Source organism: Triturus cristatus, chromosome 11 (genome assembly GCF_964204655.1).
Source record: "Triturus cristatus chromosome 11, aTriCri1.1, whole genome shotgun sequence".
NCBI classification, from domain to species: Eukaryota; Metazoa; Chordata; class Amphibia; order Caudata; family Salamandridae; genus Triturus; species Triturus cristatus.
In genome coordinates this window covers 433,163,012-433,188,847 of record NC_140594.1, presented here as the reverse complement: position 1 = coordinate 433,188,847, position 25,836 = coordinate 433,163,012, and the positions used below count along the sequence as shown (strand labels likewise).

The window sequence follows — 25,836 nt, the reverse complement described above, 5'->3', positions numbered from 1 at the left end:
GCGATTTGAGTGAAATACAGAACAGTTTACAAACACCTCCATCTTTCACAGTGCAGGCTGCGTCATTTTAAAGAGGGGAGAGAGATCCTCTAGCAGGCAGGTGTAGTGAGTGACTGCACTGAGTGCAGGGAGATGGCTGGGGGTCCATGGTACCCCCTTTCCCTCCTCCACAGTGCTAGTTTAAGAACCTGCACTGACCCTGTGCCACCATTTATTATGCACTGTCAGTACTCCTCCTTAGGGCCTGTCTGCCCTGGCCCATGTCCCTGATAGGGCACGGGGGCGGAAGCAAAGTGCCTCATTGGCATGAGGCAATGCCCCATGCAAATTAGGGAACTCCCTCTGAAGATAGCACCAGCAGTATATCTGGGACATCGCTATCAGTATTACAGAAGGGGCTGCACAAGCGTCTATGACCCCTTCTGTAATACCATAGTGCCCTGGGGGTGCACAAAGCGGGCAGAAAGGTATGTTGCGCTCCAGGGGCTCTAGGTGTAATATGACCTATGCATTCCCATTGGGCCCGATTCACAGAACAAATTTAAGACAAAATGCTAAACTTACTACCATTTTCGTATTCACAGAAGGCACATACTCATTTTGGTATTCACAGAAGACACTTACTCACTTCGGTATTCACAGAAGTTAGGAGTCCTAACTTTAGGACTCCTAAATGCCTTCTGTGAATACCGAAAGTCTTAAAATTTGGATTTTTCTCAGTTTAGGAGTCCTAAAGTTAGGACTCCTAACTTTACTACTACTAAACTGAGAAAAATCCTAATTTTAAGGCTTTCGGTATTCATAGAAGGCATTTAGGAGTCCTAAAGTTAGGAGTCCTAACTTTACTACTACTAAATTGAGAAAAATTCTAATATTAAGGCTTTCGGTATTCATAGAAGGTATTTAGGAGTCCTAAAGTTAGGAGTCCTAACTTTACTACTACTAAATTGAGAAAAATCCTAATTTTAAGACTTTCGGTATTCACAGAAGGCATTCAGGAGTCCTAAAGTTAGGAGTCCGAACTATACTACTACTACACTAAGAAAAAATCCTAATTTTAAGGCTTTCGGTATTCACAGAAGGCATTTAGGAATCCTAAAATTAGGAGTCCTAACTTTACCACTACTAAATTGAGAAAAATCCTAATTTTAAGACTTTCGGTATTCACAGAAGGCATTTAGGATTCCTAAAGTTAGGAGTCCTAACTATACTACTACTAAACTGAGAAAAATCCTAATTTTAAGACTTTCGGTATTCACAGAAGGCATTTAGGATTCCTAAAGTTAGGAGTCCTAACTATACTACTACTAAACTGAGAAAAATCCTAATTTTAAGGCTTTCGGTATTCATAGAAGGCATTTAGGAGTCCTAAAGTTAGGAGTCCTAACTTTACTACTACTAAATTGAGAAAAATTCTAATATTAAGGCTTTCGGTATTCATAGAAGGCATTTAGGAGTCCTAAAGTTAGGAGTCCTAACTTTACTACTACTAAATTGAGAAAAATCCTAATTTTAAGACTTTCGGTATTCACAGAAGGCATTCAGGAGTCCTAAAGTTAGGAGTCCTAACTATACTACTACTACACTAAGAAAAAATCCTAATTTTAAGGCTTTCGGTATTCACAGAAGGCATTTAGGAATCCTAAAGTTAGGAGTCCTAACTTTACCACTACTAAATTGAGAAAAATCCTAATTTTAAGACTTTCGGTATTCACAGAAGGCATTTAGGATTCCTAGAGTTAGGAGTCCTAACTATACTACTACTAAACTGAGAAAAATCCTAATTTTAAGACTTTCGGTATTCACAGAAGGCATTTAGGAGTCCTAAAGTTAGGACTCCTAACTTCTGTGAATACCGAAATGAGTAAGTGCCTTCTGTGAATACCAAAATGAGTAAGTGCTTTCTGTGAATACCAAAATGGTAGTAAGTTTAGGATTTTGTCTTAAATTAGTTCTGTGAATCGGGCCCAATATGCCCATATGTTGACAAAGTATGCCTTACAGATGCGATACAATATCACAGTTCTGCCAACCTCATAAAAAGGGGGAAGCTGTTCTGTCGGAGGAGTATCAAAAGTCGAAGTGGAAAGTTCTTGAACTGAACTGTGGAACAAATGGCATTATTGGCAGGAAAGTTGAATATTTTGTTTACAGACATAACTGACAGGACAGAGACAAATCTTGCATTGGTCAGCGGATGTCAGATTACCACCTGATTGCCCAATATGGCTATTAGTGTTTTGGGAGCATACTGATTTTGGAATTTGGGTCTCATTATGAGTGCCACGATGCGAAGGTTGTTAACTCTGCACACTTCGAGTTAACTATACAGAGTGTTCTTATCTCTGGGGGCACCAAAATAAGGAGGATAACAGACCGAACCATGAGAATTTCTTGTGTATTGATCAATAACTGGGAGAATTGGGGATTCTGGAACTGATTCCTTGTTAATTCCTCAATTCAGCCCTGTCCATTGCCCTGTCACTGCCCCCACCACTGCTTCTTTTGTCTCAGTGAGGCTAGATGATTTCAGCAGCCATAACCCACAGGCACACATAACAGGTTGCTTCGAACTGTGCAGAAAACAGCATTATCGATGGGGTCGGTAACCGAGATCCGGGTACCATCAAGAAGTACAGGTTTGTGGGAAATCTGAAGATGGCCATGGGTCAATAGGTTAGACATGTTCTCAAGCTGTGGGTGGGAGGGGCATCAATGAATAGCCATGCCCACATTTACCCAGCACCACTCAAGCCTCAGCATAACAAGAAACTTAGTAAGATTTCTCCTAGAGATCTCATAGAGGGGGCTTATTCGTTTTTGGATACATGGTAAGAGGTCAGGAAAAGATGCCCCACTCATGCCCATGTCAGAAGATGCTTGGCTGTTGAAGCACCAGGTACAGCAATGGGGCATTCAATGTGCAGAGTAGGCGAGCTGTATGGTTATTCTTCTGTAACTTGTGTGTGCGTCGTTATGGACAATAAAAAGAGGCATATTAGTTACGCACGAATGTTGTTTCTTATTTTATTGATCTCTTACAGTCTTTACAAGGTATTCAATGCACAAACGGTATGGGCCTAGCAGAGACAGCCAAATTGAAGTTGATATCTGTTTAAAATTCAAAGCCGCCACAGATGGAAATTCCGATGAGTCCCAGCAGGCCAGCTCGGAGGCAGCCTTCTCCTGCAGCGAAGAACTCTGCATCTGGTCAGGGAGATAACAAAGACAGGAAAATGCTTAACTTTTCACTTAATAACACCGACAGAGCCCTTCTATTTCTAAAAACACTCAGGGCCTCATCTACAAGGACCGAGCATCACTTTTTTGAAGCTCTGGTGGCACAGTGTGCTGGACCATATTTTTCAAGGCCATGCAATGCCGCTCTGTGTGGCTTTTCATGGCCTTGTAAATATGGTCCCCTTTCACGCAGCAGTATGCGTGAAAGGGGCATTCCATGGAGATTATTTACGCGCCCCTTGCACTGCCGGTGCATCACTTTTAACATAGAAAAAGTGACCTACCACTGGCGCAAGGGGCTTGTAAATAAGCCCCCATGGGTGTTGCTGTGGGTGTTCCCAGCAACACCCATGGAATTGGATGCATTCCGAGATTTACATGGTTTAGTAAACCTGGGAATGTGTCAAATTCCTATGCCTCCACAGGGGAGGCATAAGGGAGGCAGAAAGCAGTGGGGTGTGCCCAGCTGTTATGATTGCCTTCTGAACAGCAAATCAAGTGGCCTGAGCATAGTGGACAAATTGCATTGGTCAAACCACAGCCAGTCAGAATTGTAGAACAATATAGTGTTTAAGGCCCCCTAATTTGTCACCCTCAAAGTTAACAGCAATTTGTTCCTGGGTTCAGACCATTCTGATTGGTTCATGGGCAGCCAATGAGAATAAAAAGCCACCCACAACACATTTTCCAACATTGGGTATGTTGGCAATATGGATTTCAAGTACAAAAAGAACCATGGAAAATATCAAATGGACATATTACACCGATCTAGTCATATAGATGTATTAATAAGTAATGTTATATTTTTCATTACTGAGGGTGAAGCTATGTGATAAAGTAAATTGGAATCTTTTATTGTAAACTTTCACACCTTCTTTTACTGATTTTGAATCTGTGGCCAGTTCAGGCAGAGGAGGTACAAGGTTGGCCCAAAATTTTAAAAAACTTTGTGAAATTGGAATACCAAGACTGCTGTGCTTGTTTCAAGGTCCATAGCTAGGGCCATAGGAATTGTGGAACAGGGGAGCATAGAATTATGTGGCAGGGTTGACTAAATTATGTGCTCCATTTGTATATAGTATTACTTCATTATTTTTTAATATTTACACATGGTAATACTGTGTGGGCAAATATTTCACGTCATTAGTACCAGATTAATAGCCAAATAGATAAATGAGCAACTGAAGATCACCAGTTCACCTTTGTGGAGGGACTTCCAACTCATGCACACATATATTGCCAGTTTTTTTTAGTAACTTTTGATCCGTTTGAGCTAGAAACACCTCTTTTTATTAAAATATGCAATTTAGGCAGTAGATGATGGATTATGCTACAAATGGGGCAAATCCTGAACTATGCAAGAAAAGCTGCAGACACAGAATCGCATAATTCAAGTGGCCCTGTAAACAGCTTTCCCAATACACCACAGTTTAGTGAGTTGACTTTAGCACCCGGTGCTCTTTCTCACCTAAGTACATTCAGTGTGTGCTTAGTTCCAGTTGAGGTTTCACATACGACTAGTGTTTTATTTTCAAAAACAGATTGCCCAAGAGCACACAATTTGGTCACATGTAGAGGCCCAGATTAAACATTGGGTTTTCTGGTTCACAGTTTCTATCTTGTTCCCTGCACTACAAGTGAGGTGGAAGTACATCAGATGCTGCCGACCAGAGTGTGTTCTCACTTGATAAATGCCACAGTGTTGGGGATCCTGACAATTTATTTAAAATGATTTACTACTCGTATATTTTAGAAAAGCGGTGAAGCCACAATTAGATGTCAGGCCTTCTACTGGCATTGATAAAACCTTCCAACTGCACAGCCTCTAGTGATGGGGGCTTACATAAAGACCATTCCAGTGTATTTCCCATTTTGTAGGGAGGGTTCTGCCAATATTTTAGTTATAGTACTTGTTACCTTATTTGAGAGATTTTCTAAGTGCTCCCAACATTAGAAGTTTCATTCTAAGTCAATAACCAAGTTAGTCCCTTTACTTAAGTCTGCAAAGTTAATTATAGCAAGAGGGGAGGAAGGAAAGGAGTAAAGTGATAGCAATTCAGAAAAGCATGTTACAGTGTCAGACTCAATATACTCTTGTCTTGTCCCAGCAATATCGCTTATGGAAACGATGGACATAACTTAGAGGGGTTATAATAATAATAAATAATAATCCATATTTGTAAAGCATGACCATATCACCCCTTAAGGTTGCAAGTTGCTGGGGGGCCATGGGGGAGATTTATTGAGCTGATGCCTAGAGTCACATGATGCTGAGCTGAGCTGCCACTGGGGATTAAACCATGATCCCCCCTCTCTGGAGTCAGCTGCTCTGGCCTCTGCACCACACCTCTCCCACCCCAGAGAGGTTAGTATGGAATATACCATCCCAAAACTGCTACTAGAAGTTTACTCCATGCACAATAGTTGCCAACTGTCCCTTTTTTGCAGAGACAATCCCAGGAAGTTGGAGACTGTCCTGGGTAATATTGTTGCAGAAACTGTTCCTCTTTATTACACACAGGTACACAAACAAGAACTTTCTATCTGCAGCGTCCCAGGATTTTTTTTTCCAAATGTTGGTAACTGTGCATGAAAATGCACGGTGGTATCACGTTCGAAAGTTTTCCATGTTTCTTCTCTTTTCTTTTTCTCTTTGGCATTGATTTCCAATATAGCTAAGTACAGTACTATCTGTTGCTAATCTTTGAAGTGACTTATGCTTCCAATGTTTGGGAGACAAACTGAATGCAGCACTTTGCCCCCCCCCCCACCCACCTAGATGGCACAACCATACAAATGAAGATGTATTATGTTTTGTACATCATTATAGCGTATATAAAGCTGTATGATGTGCTGAATAGAAAACGAATAAAGATTATTTAAAAAAAAAAACGGTGCATGAACATGTCCCCATCACACAAAATTCCCTCTCCCTGTCTCCAACTCCACGCGCCCCCACCCTCCCCCGCCAATCCTGTTTCTGACATCAGTGCAGCCCTTGATCATGCTGCAGGCCATATTTTTGTCCCCTCATAAAATGTGTGTGAGTACCCGTGGCCTACTGCCTTAGGTGGTACTACTGCTCATAATGTGCGGTCCAGACTCTTTGTACTTACGTCGGACAGGGTAGACCATGTAGGTGGGCACATTCCTGCACAGAGTTTCAATGTGTGGCCCGAAGCGGCCCAGGTTGTCAAGTGGTTCCGGGGCACCAGAGTACTGCAGCCGGAACTCAGGGTAGGTGTTTTTTGGTTTCATCTGAAACAGAAGTAAAAAACAAGAGACCTTTCATTATCACTTGTGTGCCCTTTGCTCTCCCTGATTTAGTTCAACTTCAACCATTCAGGGGAACTGTAGCGCAGAACGTCATATGTCACGTAAATCTGACGTCAATCAATGCAACAAAAAGTCTTATGCTCTGGTGATTAGCATTATCATAACAGGTGTTAACTTTCCGGTCTTTTTTGCAAACTCCATAAGATAACAATCGTAGACTCGTGTACCCAGATTATTATATTCATCAATATATTATTTGAGCACTATAATAATTGTTATTGCAATATGACATATTTTTATCACTATAGTGCAATGTAATATTTTTAACATTTATTACATCCGATAGAGCACCTCTCAAACTTTCTGCATTAAAGAAGTGGAGTACACTTGCGCCACATAATGTAAAAGCCCAATACAATCCTTGTTGATCCATACGGAAGGGTGTTGATGCCGATGCATAAAATAACACAAACAATTGTTTTAGATTTACATATTTCCATATTCATTGTCATGGATTGCCATACAAACATTGGTTTCCCTATCCCCTGGTCCTGTTTCTGTAAACCTACTACGTAGGGTGAACCAACTTCAGCGTAGGGTTAGGGAAAATATGGATTTGAGCAATATTATTCCCTTTTTTCTTTTTTTTTAGGGTGTGTTTCCGCATCTACCATATAATTTCCACCTACCTCATTTAATGGTAAGTTAGAAATGCAACACATATGTTCACCGCATTTACATGCCCCTCCCTTCTCAACCCCATGAGCAAATCTATTTCCCAACCCCCTAGCCATGGTTCCACTGTATCTAAATCCGCACACATTGCAACTGCTGGACAGACGTACCCATAATCCCCATTTTGTGAGGGGCGTTCTGAGTTTCCTGTGCAGAGATCCTTGTCTGACAGGTTACACCTAAGCAAAGGTTTATGCAAATCCGGCCAACCTTCAACATTGAAGTGATCTAAGTGTTGTCAGCGCTGAACTCTGCACGGAGAGCTCAAACAGTATGAGCATAATGCATCTGGCATACAACATTCCGTAGGGCAACAGGAGTAAGTCTTACCTGGCGGGTATTGGCAATCCGCTGGAATTCCTGCAGACTTGGGAATGTGGCCTTGTTCATGGGTGAAACATAGCAGGCCCGACGGGAGACCGCCTGGGTAGCAATGAAGCCCTGAGTGGAGAGGATAAAAAACATGCCTGATCAATAAGTAGAGAACATTATGCACTCATATCACTCCTTGATTACCCAACTACTTCCAGAGGGGAGTAGAGTTACATTACACCCGAGGCCCATCTGTACTCACTCAACTCCATGCAGGAGCTAGGCAGAGGTGGACTTGTCTCTATGAGCAAATGTGGAGATTTCATGGAATGCTTGTGCCTATGACTAAGACTAAGGCTTGGACACCTAGCCACATCAATCTACTGCTCCAATGCAGGGCAGCAAGCCAGCCTCAAACACTTGGATACGCCAGTCGCCCTAAGTGATGGAGGAAGAGGATCTGAAGCATATCAAGGTAGAAATCAAGTGGGAAGAAGGTTGCCAAGGTGAGGTTCCAGCCTGGCTGTAGGACTTCTTCCATCCACCCCAAACCCACACAGACTTAAAATATACCAACACGCTGTCCCAGTCCACCATGATTTGGAATGCCTGTTGTGCACCCACCGCAACGCTTATATTGTCACACCAGAGAGCACTCTTCCGGCAGGATTCAAACTCAGTAATGGGTTCTGATAGACAGCAACTGGAACAAGTTACAATCAGGTGGCAGGTTTTAGTGTTGTAACAAGAGGTTTAGCAAATATGTCTCTATATCGTTGATTGTAAACTTTGGGGCAAACAAGCCTTATTCCCTTTTTCAGACTAATTGATTCTAGAGATAAAGTTTGTTACTTCAGAATGACTACCAGGAATAAATAAGAGGGGATGGTAAGAGTGAACAGGGGCTTCTAACGTGATTCATTTATTTCCAAATGCACAAGAACAGGTCCTAAATGTTGTCCAGCTTCTCCCTCACATTCATATTAAAAGAATTTGGGGAGCCATCTCCCTCATCATCTATTTTATGCACTTATCACCCTTTTAAGAACCAGGAATTCTCATGTCCTCCCTAAAGCAGCTGAGTCTTAACTGTATAACTTAGGGGCATATCAACAAGGGCTTTATCTCTGCTTTTTTGGCTTTAAAAGCCAAAAAAGGAGAGATAAAACTAGCGCCCTATCAACAACAGGGTGCTAACATGCAAATTTGCATGTTAGCACCCTTTTACTCTATGCTTCCCCTTGCATCTCTAATGAGATGCAAAGGGGGCGTGCCAGATTAAAATAATAGGAGAAATGTCGCTAAGCGACATTTCTCCTATTATCAAGAATGTCGCTAACCCTGTTAGAGACAAAAAAAGCAGCGCTAACCGCGGTTAACGCTGCTTTTTTACATCTGGTATTTTTCTGACTTAGCCATGATATCCTATGGAAGGAGGATATCATGGCTAAGTTTGCCTGTCCCTATCAACAAGGTAACGTGAGATTATCGCTGGGTTTCCAGCGATAATCTCACGTTAGCCTGTTAGCGTGAGGATTTTTAGCGCTATTGAGATAAGCGTTGCTATTAGCACGCTATCTCAGCGATAAAAATTCACGCTAGCCGGCGATAATTATCCTAGCGCTAAGTGCGCTTAGAGATAATTATCGCCGGTTGTTGTTGATATGCCCCTATGTCAGTACAAAGTGACGGGCTAAATGTTTGAATTAATCACAGTTACTGGTAATCGCTGAGGCCCACATTCAAGTCCATTGCTCTTTCAGCACATCTGTGTCATTAAAGACATGGTCCAACCATAAGCCAATCAGCCTTTGTCCCGCCCCCGAAGGAACGGTTCAGGCCTGGCTGCCAGGCTAGGACCCATCTGCAAAGGAAGACAAGCCAACTCAGACGAGTCTTGGCCGTACAAGGTCTCAACAGTGACGACTCGCTTGAGTTTTTTGGCAGAGTAAACTTGGGACCCACATCTGGAAATATTCTTCCTACACTGGTGCTAGCGCTTTCACGCCTCTGGGTATAATGCACTGTATAAAAAAAAATACAAAATACTCTGTAAAACTCACTTAAGCATCACAAAAGTGACAACTATGTAGGCCAATGGGGTCTGGATTGCTAGTTTTACATACTGACCAGGCTCAAGGGCCTCAGTCTTTTCAAACATCCAGTGGTAGCAACAACGGTGTAGCACGAAATACTTCTTCTACGTTATACTGTGGGATGTTGAGGAAAAATGAAGAGACACAGGTTTGAGCAGCGAGAACAAAGAGGTTCCCAACTTCTTACTCAAGTTAGTAGAACCCTCTCGAGAGGCCGTGGAAATAAGACAGCAGAAAAAGAAAGCATGTGAAGATAAGGAGAAGAAACTGAGACCCTGCGCATGAAGGCAGCCAGCGATGACTAAAGGAAGTACCAGCTAGACTTTAAAAGTGTGGTGGATATGAAAGCTTGAAATAATCTGAATCTCTGGTAGTTGCTCTTGGACACCTTTGGTGGATAAGGTGAGATAACTTGAAGAGACGAATCAAAAAGGACATGTTGGGAAGGGCTTCACAGATGAAAGAGTTCCCTGTTTGACTTCAGCTGCACTTAATTGTAGTTGCTTGTGTAAATAACAGGGAGGGTCAGGGTGCAGTACACTAGAGATGATGGTGGGATGCATGCAACACAGTTGATGTTTTCTGTAGGATATATTCTAGGAAGCTTAGGAGAGGTAAAGCAAAAGAAACAGCATCTTGCAGACATGTCAATGTAATGCGGTGAACATGGTATATTTCTAGCACATCTTGTCTAATCACTTGCGAAGAATAAAAATATCTGTTTACTCACGTTGCCCCAGTCAAAGATGGAGTTGGAGGAGGAAATGCCAGCATGTGCGACAATGTTGGCAATGTTGTCCTGATTGTTGATGTTGACAGTCTGGTGGACGCTGCCGCAGGTGTTGCCCTTGTTGGTGATGGTGATGGACTATTAAGGGAACACAATGTTGTGTCTGTCAGTAAGAGCTGCGTGGTACTTGGAAGACAAACTTAAGGGGAGAGGTGCCCTCTCTGTATTGGCACTTGTATTGGCATGTAGGTATTTTGGAGGTACCTAAGGTGGACGAGGATGACAATGGGGAATCAGGAAAGGGGTAGGAAATATAGTTGGATAGACTGGTGGGTGGATAGCTGGTTATGGGTGCTGGATGGCTAAGCAGACACACAGACAAATAGACATGTCAACAGCTGCAAGTGAAGTCAGGCTCAAAGACAGTACTTAGAACAATAGACAGAGAGATCTGCTTCTATGAGTTGTCTACTTACGTCGGCAAGTGCTGGGCTGAGGAAGACCCCCAGTAGCGAAGCAACCAAGATCTGAAAAAGAGAAAAGTCACATCTTATCTCTGCAGTCTTCAAGGAGGTCCCATTTCCAGAACTCACAGTCTTGAGAGCTAGGATATTCCCCACCCAGTGCTCATTCAAGGCTCCAGCATAACATGCGTCCCTCCTTCCACCTCGAAGATAATGCAACTCATAGCCATCTCGAAGAGTTGACATTTCAAAATAGATCCTCATGTTGGGGTGTTCTAGTGGAAAACACATCCCCACAAGTGGATAAGGTACATTAATACACCTCTCATAAGTGCATATACTGTTTTAACTCATCTCTCACAAGTGTATATAAATTATTAACAAACCTCTCACAAAAGCATATAGTATATTAACACACATCTCACAAGTGCATATGCTATATTATTACACCTCTCACAGGTGTATACTAACACACCACTCATAAGTGCATATACTGTATTAACACACCTCTCACTAGTGCATATAAATGAACACCCCTCTCTCAAATGCATGTAGTGTATTAATACACCTCTCACAAGTGCATATAGTATACTTTCAAGGTCTGAAACAACACTGGATTATTTCTCACCATGGTTTTAACAGCATGGGATTATTATGTGTCCATCAGTGCCGTCTGGAGTTCATAGGAGCAGCATGTGATACAGATAACAGGACTGACAGGATGATCTGCCACTTGGATGTCAGTTGTTGACACTTCCCAAGATGTGTTCTTCGCCAGCGCTACATGACCCAAACCATGTGCAACAATCTCTTGTCGGTTGACATCATTGTAAATGCAACACATACAAAGCACTTTATATGCTGTCTCAGATGGAATCCCATATCAGAGGCAATTACTTACCTGAAGCCCACTGTTTTATCAAAATACGGGCTGCGGTAGATGCCTGTAAAATGTTGTTTAACGTTATAAGACCTTCTGAGGGCACGAAGTAACGATCTGAGCACGTTGAATCAACCAATCAGGTTTATAAAGCGCAGCTACTCACCCGAGGGGTCTCAATGCGCCGAGGGGGGATAAGTGGGGGGGAGGAGGGGGAGCACATTCCTAAAGGTCTGAAACTGATGGCTCACAGAAAAATCTGAAAGGTAGCAGACCAAGTTGCAGAGTCAGTCATGTGTCAGGCCTTTTTTTTTCTTTTTGTCCTCATTTGTGTATTAAACAGGCCAACAGGAAGAAAACCAGGGGGTACCATTCCTACCTCCAGCCGGTGAAAATGGTCTGGTAGTGAAACCCCATTCTTCCTATTCCCTCAGGGCCAACCCGGAGTAAAGGTCTAGAGAAACCAGTCCTCAACCCGGGAACCCCGGAGTTATTGCCAGATTGCCTAATCATTGGACTTCTGAACCAGTTTTAACAAAATTAAAACACCAGTGTAAAAATATAAAAACAAAAAATTCTGATCCCAGAAGTCCAGTTTCCTAATACCCTCCCAGATTCCATCCAACATTCGGACCCGTCGTATTAAATCCAACCACTCCCTCCTTAAGGGATGGTGTTGCGATACCCACTTTATACGTCATGTGTCAGGCCTGCCTGATGTGACTAACTCTGCTGCAGCCCTACCAATCTGTAAGATATTTCTTCCAATATCCCTGCAGGGGACTTCACCTCTTAAGAATTTGTCTATAATTTAAGATTGTGTATGCTCCCAGGGCTGGATTAACCATTAAGCAAAATAAGCACGTGATTAGGGCATCAAGGAAAGGAGGGCACCATTGAAATATTCCATTGCCGGATCTACCATGGATTATATGGGGCAAAACTGAACATGGCGCAGCTGAACCTATAAATAAAGTGGAAGTATACAAAAATAAACATTATTTTCCATTTTAATGTGAGGTTTGTTTAATTTCGAAAAACAAAATTTTATTTTACAGTTTATAAACATTTATGTTTTGAATTAGATATATATGGGGGCACCAACATCTTTTTAAGTTCTTAGGGCCTCTATTCTCAGCAGACCAGGGAGAGAAAAGCCCTGTGGAGTAATGCACACTTTTCCTGGCGGGCTCCCTATTGTCTCTAGCTCACTCCCCAATATCCCCTACTTACTTCCGTCAGCAATCACCGCTTAATTAAACATGTTAAAACAATACCAACATTCCTGCCACCTTTAATCCTTCCCCACACCCAACTATCATGCCGTGTTTCTCACTATCTTCAAGAGTAAATAGCCACAGCAGACCAGAAAGCAGGTCTCCCATCTTCTTCGGGTCCATGGAAACCAAGAAGATGATGGTGAGACCAGGAACTGCCTTTTTCTCGGCAATCGGGTCACTGGAGACCCAGGCAAGGCGGCAGAAGGAAGGGGAAGCAAAGGGTGATATCACACAGTCTTTACCAACTAGTGTAACTACTGCTGTGAGGTCCCAGCAGTAAATACAAGGATTCCTATCCCATTATTCACCCTAAATACAATCTATATAATTATAGATGGGTAGCAGTGAATTCGGGGGATGTTTTTTATCGAGGTGTCCTGAGTGACGTCAAATAGACAACGAGAGTGAAGCTTTAGTTGTCTATGATATCACTTAGAACCCTATAATTCACTTTTTACCCATCTATAATTTCATGTTATGTCTGACCCCCAAAATCATCTGCCTTCAACTACTGCATAGGGGCAGAGGATAATGGGAGAGCTGGGCATAGCATGTCCTGTCCTCCCTGATGCACATGTGAAAAATGAATATCTTACCTGCCATACTTAACCAACGCCCACCACTTTTCCTGCCTTCCTTTCCCCTCCTACAGCTGTGCTTTCTGCTTTCAGTCAAAGCACAAACGCAGAGCAGGGCTGGCAGGCTCTCAGAGAGCCCTGTCACTGGATTTAGAAGCCCTTTAAGACATCATAACAGTTGGTAACCAATTTTGTTATCAACTGTTGTAATGACATAGCAAGGAGTTATGACTTTCAGAAACTGAAATAAACGATAGAGGCTCTCTATGCAGGGAACCAAAACTGTCCCTGGCAAAGTGCTTGGCCGCCTCCCTGGGGGGGTGGGGGTACGGCCGAGCTGTTTGCCAGGGCCGGTTTAGGCCGATTTTGCTACAGGGGCCAAGATTGCAGCTATGCTGCAAAAACGTCCATGTAACAAAAACGGCTCCCCATAATCGCCCCCCCCCCCACCCTGGCTACCCACAGGGGAACCGCCGGTGCCCACTACAGCTAGTCCGGCCCTGCCTCTATGAGAGCCATACATAACAACCTTGTAATAGCTGCTCCAATACCAGTAAAAACATAAAAACATTATCATTTGGGCTCACAGGAGATATTGTCTGCCTTTGCCTATTCTGAGTAGGGGTACAACTAGTGGCATAGCTAGACCATTTTCTGCCCGGTGCAGCCGCGGCCGCATGTAAGAATATCAAGGGGTGCTGACAGATTTCCACAACGGCCGGTGGGGGGGGGGGGTACTGGGGCGATTCCCAGGACGGCCGGGGGCGATTCACACACGGCTCCCGCCCCACAACGGCCGCTGGTACAAGCGAGGGGTTGGGGGAGAGCACCCCCCCAAAACCCATGTAACCCTGGGAGATCCGCCATCCTTGCTACGCCACTGAGTGCAACTAATTGTATGTGGCTGCATGATCATAAACCAAAAATTGCCTGTCAGTACATTGCATCATCTTTCACAAACTCACAGTGTATAGTGGGTTCATCAAAAAAAGAACCCCCATTCTCATGGTCATACTATCTACATAAATGTTTCTCCATCAAATACATTTACTATGAGACACTAGGAATATGTCCCTCAATTCAAAAATATATCTTTGGCTTAGGGCATTATATCATATTTTGAGGCTTATATAATATCCGGACCAGGCCATGCTTTAGAATTGGTGGTGCCCGGTGCAACAATCTGTTTTGGCGCAGCCCTCCCCTTGACCTCCTTTTCCACGGATTCCCTCACCGTCACCCTCCAAAAGTGTCCCTCATCTCTCCATACCCCTCTCTCACATGCATTTAATTTGTTTTCTAGTGCTACTGATACCAGTGTAGGGTGTCAGAGAACTTTACATCTCACACAAACATTATACAGAGACAATGATTCATACATATGTAAATCAGTGCATATGAAGTGTTGCATAGCACAATGAGGATTACAAGGAGTAGGAGCCACATGTCACTGATACTAGAAGGCAGTATATATGTGAATATTTTGTGGTCTGGAGCAGCGCAAACTCAGGATTTAAAACGTACCACAGTTGTTGGGTTGACTTTACTACTAGGAATGTATTTCTAAACAAACAATACTTTTTAGTAACATCAGGATAAAGAAAGACTGCTTGAAAAACATAAAGCTCTAACCTACACCATGCAGTTTGTCCGCAGCTCTTTGATGACAGCTCATAGGTCACTGTGCTATATTAGAATTGTAATTTATGAACTGCAAGTAAAAAAAGGGATTTTGTGACAAAAGCAGTAACCCACTGATCTATCCACATAAAATACAGTTTTATGATCTGCATGATAGACGTTCTTTGCAGCACACAGGTTAACCACCAGGTAAGTGTATCAGAAAAAGTAAGAGTAACGGCGTGCAGTAGGAGTACTGCGGAATCTCCGCTACAAAGCCACTTTACCTCTATCCTATTCCCAGTTACTAGTTCCTAAAAGTTATGGTACTGAATATGCCAGCCAGCCAGACAGACAGACAGACAGACAGTTAGATAGATAGATAGATCTAAAACTTTCGACATATCCTTTTCTGCTGCTAGACAAAAAGGATTTGATTTGGCAAATCTGTCCCAGCGTCGGATTTCAGCTTTCTAGAGGACGCTTGATGGTTACTTACCAGGGTTTTCATGTTTGCCCTCTTTTGTGGCTGTGCTCTGCGCAGCAGGTTACAGGCCTCTGTGGACGCTGGCGGAGACAATGGACTATTATCAGGTGCTCGGACTAACTTTTATATCTGCTACGAGTTGTGGGGCAGACTTCTCATAAGGGCACCGGATTGGGTTTTGAAGACAGAGCCCCTATCTTGGGTGGCGCCCCGGGACCGTGTGAGTCAGGCCCCAGCATTGCGCGGCTCTCAGTCCAGCCCTGATGGGCTGATAGGCATGCGCTATGTACACAGGTGCCGAAGGACACAAGTCACCATTTGATGACAAACGTATTGGTTCGAAAGGAAACACCCCCATGATTATTCCCACTTACTACGCCCTGTTTGCTGCCTCTTATCTCACTTTCACCCCGCAGGTGTAGCTATGCACATATTCACACAGGCACGCCCACCATTTTGTTCCTGTGATTTGGTTCAGTGGCTACTCCAATGCTGCTTTCACTGCTGAGCTTTCAGGGTTGAACTGGAAGAGGGCTTCCCCTCAGACTGTCCAAACCTGAAATCAGGTCTGATGCATAAATACCGAATTATCTTATCAGCACGTTCACGTTAAACTACCACGGAAAAATAGTGCTCCTGGATACTGGGTCAGACTATGAAGTATTGGAATAATTCATGAATTCTCATGAAAACTTGTTAAAACCTAGTGCCCGCTTAGTCGATATATTGGAAATTGTTGGCCTCATTAAGGGGCATAGCACAATAGGACAGCCAACACGTCCGTGTTGCGAGCCACTATATTCCCAGTGCCCGGATTACATTATATTAGTCTCGTTATTATTCTCTTTAACCAAATTGGAATATCGGACCAGATATCTTTGGTCCTGATGTACCAAGCGATTTTACGTCCACGAAGGTCAAATACAACTGCAAAATAGTTTTTTTTTAATAACATATTTTATTGAATTTCCGAGGTACAGTTTGGGACGCAGGCCTGCTTATACATATTGAAAACAAAAATGATTTGGCTGCACCAAGCATGTATACATTATTAACTGCAAAACATGAATATATAACAACAAAAACTTGGTGCAGACAAATCCAATACCCGTGCATTTTAGGAAGTTCAGCTGAGTACAGGTAAAGGCAATGATGAGTTATAGTATATGTTGTGTTGTGGTCACAGGAGCGCAGACAAAATCTCCCATCAAGGGGTCTGAGAGGGAAGGGAGGTAAGTCTATACCCCGATATGTTGCCCAACTGGACCATATTTTCCTGTGTTTCTGGGGGCAGCCTCATGCTTGGAACACGGCAATCTCTGCTCTCATGCATTTGTCTAGGTCTTTTCTCCATTTCCCCAATGCAGGGGGAGAAGCCCCCTTCCATAACTGGGCGATGTTGCGCTTGGCAATAGTGAGTGCCAGGAAAGGCAGGTGCTGTTTATACCGGTTCCCCCCTATCCTGTCAGTGCTATGTGTTTGGGTCATATGAGAGCAAAATAGCTTTTTTAATGTACAAAATCCAGATTGCGATTTGGTAACATGATAATGAATCACAATTGGGGTTTTAGGATAAATACAGAATTAGTATTTGGAAGGAGCATGTAAAGGACGTCCCTTCCAAATACTAATTACTTAGCTTATGTATTAAGGTTTAGTGATGGATACCCAGCCGCAAAACATTAAAGGGCAGATTTACTAATATTTGGCACAAATCACCACAGCAAGACAACTTGGTGCACTGTGCCGCATCAAAGGGAGAGGGCAGGAATGCATCATATCTACTTTGATTTAGCAGATTCCTGCTCTCCCTCTGCCCTGGTGCACTTATGGCTGCCAAGTGCCAACACAGACACCCACATAGCGACCCTTTCACCATGGTTCAAGCGTGCCTCATTACAGCCAGAATTGTTTTGGGGCAGAAAGGGACACGCTGCATACATGGGACGCCTTCCCAATCTTGCGCTGCCCTTGCGTCACCTTGCATGACTCAAGGCCAATGCAAGCATTTGATAAATCTGTCCCTAATACTTTACCACCAAATCAAAATTGGTGGTAAATATTCACAAACAGGAAGCCTTCCCCTTTGTGAATATTGACAAAAAGTAGAAGTTCCAGGCACTACTGCCTGCTCCCACAAAATGTTTTTAAAAGTATTAATTTGCTGTTTTAAACACCTCCCATTTTCCTGTTAGGAAAACTGGCTGCATTGAAAAAATAAACAAAATAATAATACATATTTTGTCTCCATTATTTGCCTTTGCCTTACTGTGCCTTGTTCTGTTTTTGGCATTTATTGTCCCCGTGCCCGTTTCCTTCCTCCTGCTGCTGCCACAGCGGCCCACCCCCCCTGCCGGTCCCCGCCTTCCAATTGCGCCTCCCGCCCCCTTCCCCATTTAATGGCGGCCGCTGCTCTCTCCCTAGCAGCTCCGCTGTCTGTGCCGCTGACCCCGCTCACGTCCACCTGGTAGGGGTTCAAGGCTGCTGTCCGCTCCGGTTTTATATCCGCTTCTTCTGCCGTCTTGTCTGTGCCCGCCTCTTCTGCTGTCTTGTCTGTGCACTTTTGTTTTTATTATTGTCAGTGCCTTTATGCTTTATTATTTGTCAGTGCCCTGTGCTTTATTATTTGTCAGTGACCTTTTGTCTCTATTATTTGCCTTACTGCGCTTTGTTCTGTGTTTGGCCTTTAGTGTCCCCATGCCCGTTTCCTTTCCGCCGCTGCTGTCCCGTGGCCCCTCCCCCTGCTGGTTCCCGCTCCCACCTCCCAGCTGCGCATCCCTCCCCTATTTAATGACGACTGCTGGGCGGCCGCACAGCTGGCGCGCCAAAGGCAAGCTTGTCTGCGCCCTTCCGTGACCCAGCCGCAGCCATCACCAGAGACCCTGGCTCTCCGACCACCCACCTCTACGACTCCACTGCACTGTTCGCACTCAACCCCGGAAGGAGCAACTACTGCCAGTGGTTGATGCCGAACACCACCCACGGCCAGTTCTCCTGCAGACACTGCCAACAATCCTTCACCCTCAACAGCAACCCGCGACCGCCGCACCCACACCAGACACCTGCACCACCGAAGCCCTGAAGTGCATCCTCCTCAACGTGCGCTCTCTATACAGACACACCATATAGATTTGGGACCTCCTCAACACCCTCTCGCCAGATGTTGCCTTCTTCACCGAAACCTGGGGTAATGCCGCCTTCACCCCAGAGTTTGCCACCACCATTCCCGACGTATACAAGACGGATACAAGATCCAGAGAAAGGACCACCCCCACCGCCCAGGAGGTAGACTAGCCATCACACACAAGAGCTCCCTCTGACTCTCCACCTCCAGCAAGAGCGACTCCGACTCCCTCTCCAACAACGAACACCTTCACTTCCAGATCCATCCCAACCCCAGAGCCACGTTTCGAGGCACCCTCGCTTACAGACCCCCTGGGTCTTGCGCTTCTTTCAACACCACCATTGCCAATCTCATTGAACCCCACGACATCGCCTCCATGGATTACATTGGAGACCTGAACTTCCACCTTGACAACTGCAGCGACCCTGACTCCACCACCCTCCTGGACAACCTCGCCAACCTTGGATTGAGGCAGCTCGTCACCACCCCCACCCACAAGGCTGGACACATCCTCGACCCCTTCTTCACAGGAGGGATCAACACCCACTTCAGCCACACCTTGCAGCCCCTCTGGACAGACCACCACTGCGTACACGTCTCTTTCAACACCACCACCGTACACAAGCCTGCCCCATGCCCACCATGAAGGAATTGGAGTAAGGTCACAGAGGAGCACCTCAACTCCAACCTCACCCAAGACCCCCTCTCCGCCATGACCGATGCCAACTTCGAAGCAAAGGAACTACACCGCTGGATCACCAGCTGCGCAGACAAGCTCGCACCCCTTCGCCACCCCGACAGACAACGCCTCTTGAAGGTCGTCTGGTTCACCACCGACCTCCAAGAATCCAGACACTCCTGCAGACATATCAACATTTTTTAGAGAAACAACAAAACCACCGAAGACCAGACCGCCTACAAGAACGCCATGAATGTATACCACCAATGCATAAGAGCCACCAAGAGGACCTCCTGAAAAACTACTGGCCCATCTCTCTCCTTCCCTTCGCAGACAAAGTCACAGAGAAATTTGTTACCGCCCAGCTGACCACCTTCATCGAAAAGACTCTCCCCAGTCAGGATTCCACAGTAACCATAGCGCTGAGACCGCCCTCCTTGCAGCCGCCGATGACATCCGCTTACTACTCGACCAGGGCCACACTGCGGCCCTCATCCTGCTAGACCTCTCCGCAGAATTCAACACCATCTCCCACCACCAGACTCCATAACGCTGGCATACGGGGACCACCCTCAACTGGATCTGCTCCTTTCTCACCGGCAGAACCCAAATGATCAGACTCCCACCCTTCCTCTCCAAACCAACAGAGATCAACTGCGGAGTACCCCAAGGATCATCGCTCAGCCCCATGCTATTCAACCTCTACATGGCCCCCCTCGCCACCATCATCCGACAGCATGGGCTCAGCATAGTATCCTACGCCAACGACACCCAGCTCATCCTCTCCCCCACAACGAACCCCGAAGACACCAGATTCAGCTTCCAGGAAGGAATAAAAGACGTCACAGCCTGGATGAGCAACAGCTGCCTAAAGCTCAACTCGGAGAAGGCAGAGGTCCTCATCCTTGGACCCTCCCCCTCCACTTGGGAGAACACCTGGTGGCCCTCTGCCCTCGGAAACCCAGCCACCCCGACGGACACTGCCCAGAACCTCGGCATCATTCTAGACTTCTCCCTCACCATTACTCACCAGATCAACGCCATCATCTCTACCTGCATCAACTCCCTCCGCATCCTCCACAAGACCTTCAAGTGGACCCCCCTCGAAGCCAGAAAGACCATCACCCACGCACTCATCACCAGCAGACTGAACTACGGCAATGCCCTCTAAGCTGGAATCAACAAAACCCTGCCACACAAACTCCAGACTATTCAGAACACCGCAACCAGGCTCGTCCCAGGCACGCCACGACATGAGCACATGACCCAACACCTGCAAGACCTCCACTGGCTCCCTGTCGAGAAGAGAGTAACCTTCAAGCTACTTACTCACGCCTCCCACTTCCTACACAACATCGGACCCAAATACCTCAACAAAAGAGCCTCCTTCCATGTACCCAAAAGAAACCTCAGCTCCGCCAACCTCGCCCGAGCCGAGACCCCGCGCATCCGCAGAACCAGAGCAGGTGGAAGCTTCTCCTACTTCACTGCCAAGGCATGGAACGAGCTCCCAGTCAACATCAGATGCTTCCCTACCCTGCACACCTTCAGGAAGAACCTCAAGACTTTGCTCTTAGGCTGACCGGAAGCTGCACCCCCCAGTCCCCCTAGCGCCTGAGACCCTCACGGGTGAGTAGCTCGCTTTAAAAGCCCCTGGTTGATTGATTGATTGATCAGCCCTATGGTCTGTAAAAGAAAAAAGAGACCTGGAATCAGGTTGCAATGATGTCAGCCAAGGTGCAACCTCAGCTGTAAATCCGATTTGACAGTGTTGGTATGGTCAGCAAACCTGGCTCTCTGAAATTTGGACTCACATTTTTTTTTTTTTTTAAAAAGTACAGGGCTGCTTTTAAGTCCCGTTTCTGCCAGAAAATCAAGTGGTTCAAGCTGACAAGTAAAAAAGAAAAAGTATTCTCATTTTTTTGGAGTCCATTAACGTTTCTTACTTTCCCCTAAACCTTACCATGGTACTCCACAGTCAGGATGGAGAGCGACTTATTGTAAAGTATAAGAAGAATTAAGAAAGTTGATTAAAGTTTATATAATAAATGAGTAAAATATTAATGTGAATCGAGTTAAATGTAGAAAAAAATAAAAAATACTACAGCACTAAAATTTTTGAGTTAAATCGTTAATTTTAACATTAAATTAAATAAAAATAATTTTTCTGAAATTTAGTTTAAACAATGCATTCCCACTTAACATTAAAAAAAGTACATGTTTTTATACTGCATTAATAATTTTCTAGAGGGAGGCAAAGAATAAATTAAAAGCAGTAAAATAAAATTTTAATTAAAATATTACATTATTTTATTAATAAAATATATTATAATAATTAATACTAAGGTTTTGATTTTAGATATCGTTATTAGCATTAAATTATATTTATTTATATGTTTAACTATTTTAAATAATTTAATTTAACACTATTCCCTTTGGGGTTTTATTGTAAGGTCCTAAACCCACTATTTTCTATAGGATTGTGTTGCAGTATCAGTGGCTGGCTATGTGTGATTTTGGACTTACTACTGCTTCTTTTTTGGCAGCATTAACTTGTACTCATAAATTTGGCCCCATCCCCTTTTTCAGGGAGTTTAGAAGTCTAACTTTACACTTTTGAGTAAATTTACACTCAGTTTTTGTAAATAGCTAAAAGCAGTAAAATCACTCAAAAGTCCCTGAGTCACACTCCCCTCTCGCTAGCAATAGTGGTTATTCGCTATTCACTATAGGTAGGCTTTCCTGTTTTCAGTTTCTATTTTTGGTAAATTCTGGTGGGGTTTTTTCAATGTTTTCAAGTGATTTCAATACCTTAAAAACAGTGGTTATCAGTGGTTACACATTTTCGCGCCATTAAAAACAACAGAAACAGTGTTTTTCCGGTGTTTATGGAACTATTTTATTATTGCTTGCTTTCCGCACTGATAGTGCATAGTATATAGACAGTGTATGTACAGTGTATATGAGGTCCAAATGCATTTTTACAAATCAAACTTATCGTAGTACACCATGCAATACTTCTTCAGTGAGGCTTTGGTCATGCACACTCGCTCTTTCCTTCTCATGTAAACTTTTATCTGTGAAAAAGCCCTCTCAACATTGACACTTGAGATAGGCTACGCCAAAGCTGCCAGTGCACAATTTGCTAACTCTGGATACTGACATAGCTTTCCATGCCAATACTGGTGCACCTGAAGATTGTGATTCTCTGCGATAGGTTCTGCAACATATGTGTTGAACTGGGCGCATATGCCCTCAGAGGTATTGAAGCGGTCAAAAATGAGGCAGAAATTTTGAAACTGCAGAGAAAATGTTCCTTTACAGAAGGGATCTAAAGCTTGTGCAGAGTACCAAAGTGAGGCTTCATTGACTTCAAATGCCATGGTTGGTGAAGGGCTATTTCTCATACATTGTAAAAAATAAGTTCCTTAATTGCTCCACAACATGTCTTTGCTTACCAAGTGGCAAGCATGCTAACATGGAACATGTTGCAGTGCCAAAATCAATAAAAGTGTCACCCAGCTTACTCTCAAGGCGATGTGTCACATTGTAGTATGGGTTAACCACTCCCTATGTTCAACGCTAAGTTAGCATAACCCCGTCGGCTGTTAGAAAGCCAGCTTGCCGCTTCTGCTGCTTTTGCACGCGACACTGTTGTTACATGTTATTCATTCGAGAACTGCTGACTCGACTTTGCTTCACATGAGAACCGTCTGTTGTTTAACATCCTTAACAGTGAGCAGTGACCTTGGTCTGTACACCGTGTAAAGAACGAGTCTGGGTCACTAGACGGTGCTGGTTGTTGTTTTCAGGTTGATCGTACCACTTCTTAGCCATAACATACATACAGCTGCCAATACCTGAAAGACGAGTCCTTTAATATTGCAGAGCAGCATGTTTTCTGTTACATTCGAAACGAAGAGCTGTCGCAGGAGAGAGCCTTGCTGATCCTGTGATGTGATTTCACTAAGCTGATCTATAAGGTATGGGGTCCCCCATGCAAGTCTAAGAGACCTTCTATTAGTCTAATAATAACTTATTAGTTGCTAGAGAAAGGAGGGTGGTCGCTTTCCACTGTCATTATTATTATGATTGCTCCTTTCATTGTCTATGGTATTGTAAAAATGCTGATGGTTCTGATCTTAACCATTTGTCTGCTTGTGTTAGCCAAAGTACTGCATCTTAGGACGCAAGGTTTATAAAATAAACTCTTTAAACTTTACCGTGTCTTTGTTATTCTGTTGTGGACTGATATATAGCTACCAACGGGTATTTCGGATTCCCACCACTCCTGAGAGTATCTAAGTCGCTTGTTCTGGGTTGTCTATACATTGGGACCGCCGAGCTAAATCTCGGATAACGAATGTGACACTAAGCTAGTCGGATAGGGGTTCTTGGTTCTGAGGGGAGTTTCTGGTACACCACAATTCTCTGAGGTCCTGGTTTCCTGCGCATAGTTCTGTGCATAAGCAGAATCCCTGCAACATGGCGCACCTAATATTTGGTCTTTTGATCTGAAACGCCTTAGTAGTCCTTTTATTAGTCCACAACGCCCTCACTCTGATTTCCGGACAACGGGAGTGACGGCTTAACCTACCTAGGTTTCGACTAAAGGTTCTTTCAAGCTTGATAATTAAAAAGGTTTTCTTTTTCTGCACCCCAGTGCTACTGTAGAGCTTGTTGTTGTTCTTCTGTGTGTCCCGATGGCGGTCAATGTTGCCGCGCATAGTTGGGTTCCCCTGACCGCACATTTACGGGTCTATGGGGTTCCTGATGATGGGTTGGCTGTTACTTTTGTGGTAGGGGCTGATGCGGCGTTCCCATATGAGTTGTTTTACTCTTGGGTGACGTTCAATGCAGTGGATGCAAACGACAATTTGTTCCACGAATATACTGCCACAGCGATGCCTGCAGCCTATGCCCCTTATCGGACACTTGAAATTCCTCTGACTGCCTGGCAGCATACTATTTGGTTTAATGGTGCCCTTCCCCATGCGGTGGTACCGGCGAGAATGGGCCCGTTGTCTATTGCGGGGGCCACATGGCCGGTGCTGGCCGGTTATACACCCCATCCCCGCTACATGACTGTGGCGGTGGCGGAGTTGCGTGTGCTACACACTGCCCTGATTACGGTCCATAGGGCGTTAGTGCAGTACGTGTCTCGCAATGTACAGGTGGGGGCACCTGTGGTTGCGGGCCACACGACTGACCATCACGCGGTGGTCATCAGTCCTGTTATGGTTAATGCGGTTGTCGGCAAGCGCCCCCAAAATAAGGATGAATTTCCTTACTGGCTTGCTGAAAAGTTTGATCAATCAGAAGCCGTTTTTCCGCATACTTCTCCTGTGGATAAACATAGGATACTCACTATTACTTTGCCAAAGGACCTGGTCCCGGATATTGTCGACTGTGACAATTGGGGCAAGGTCTCTGCTGCGACCTATGCGAAGTGCTATGGCACTCCGTCTATGTCCGTACTACCCTCTGTCATCAAGAAGGTCCAAGACAATCATGGTGCAGAGGCAGCCATTGAGTTGGGAATGAGGCTTGTTGACAGCTTCGATGTGGTGTGTTCCATGGTAATGGGCAACCTCAAAGGAGATGCCATGCAATTCCAAGTTTGCAATAAGTTGGCACTTGTGGATCCGGCCGACAGGCCAAAAGAATTCGCTAAAATTATAGCGAAAGCCTACAGAATGGTGGGTCGTAGCGCCTTGGGTGTGAAGCCCACCGTGATCATTCCTACTGTAGTACAGCAACCTAAAGTGAGTTTGTCTACCAAAGACGAAAAGCCCAACTTTCCAAAACAAAGTTGGTGAGCTAAAAAACAGGGGAAGCAGCAAGAGAAACGGAGGTCTCGTTCTGCGTCGCCGGTGCAGATACAAAGTGAACGCACTTATGATTTGCGCGATCGTTCTAATATTAAGTCACCTGATAGATTTCAGGTTCCTGAACAATGCTCTCCTCGTTCTTCACAGGAAACATCGGCTTTTCAATCCGGTGGCGGAGATCGTGGGAAAGGAAGGGGTGCTCAAGGTCGTGAGCAGCCCCGTCAGACTGACTGTAAAGGCAAGCAGGACGAATCTGCACGTCAAAGACCCCCGTTTCAGAAGAAAAAAGTTGCTGCTTTAACTGCGAGATATGCCTCAGATGGTACGGACACAGCTTCTGAACCAGACATGGGCACTAACGCTGCTAGACAGCGCGGCGGAAGTTACAGTAGTGCGACAAGCGCTGCGTCCATTTCTGGCGGCAACAGCAACTGATACATTTGTAAGTGTTGAAACTGCTGATACTCGCGTTTCCCCCCCTGAACGGATGTTTGAAATTGTCCT

At 44.6% G+C, this 25,836-nt stretch overlaps 1 protein-coding gene across 1 annotated transcript; it reads right to left on the bottom strand.

The window, feature by feature from the left end:
* Nucleotides 1-3,002: 3,002 nt before the first annotated feature.
* LOC146784390 (gastrokine-1-like) lies at nt 3,003-15,904 on the bottom strand. Its single transcript, XM_085636326.1, has 6 exons — nt 15,711-15,904; nt 10,866-10,916; nt 10,390-10,527; nt 7,582-7,692; nt 6,357-6,498; nt 3,003-3,207 (listed from the first exon to the last, which is right to left on the bottom strand). The coding sequence occupies exons 1-6, from the start codon at nt 15,720-15,722 to the stop codon at nt 3,116-3,118; spliced, it is 546 nt and encodes a 181-aa protein (XP_085492452.1). The 5' UTR covers nt 15,723-15,904; the 3' UTR covers nt 3,003-3,115.
* Between the last annotated feature and the right edge of the window lie 9,932 nt (nt 15,905-25,836).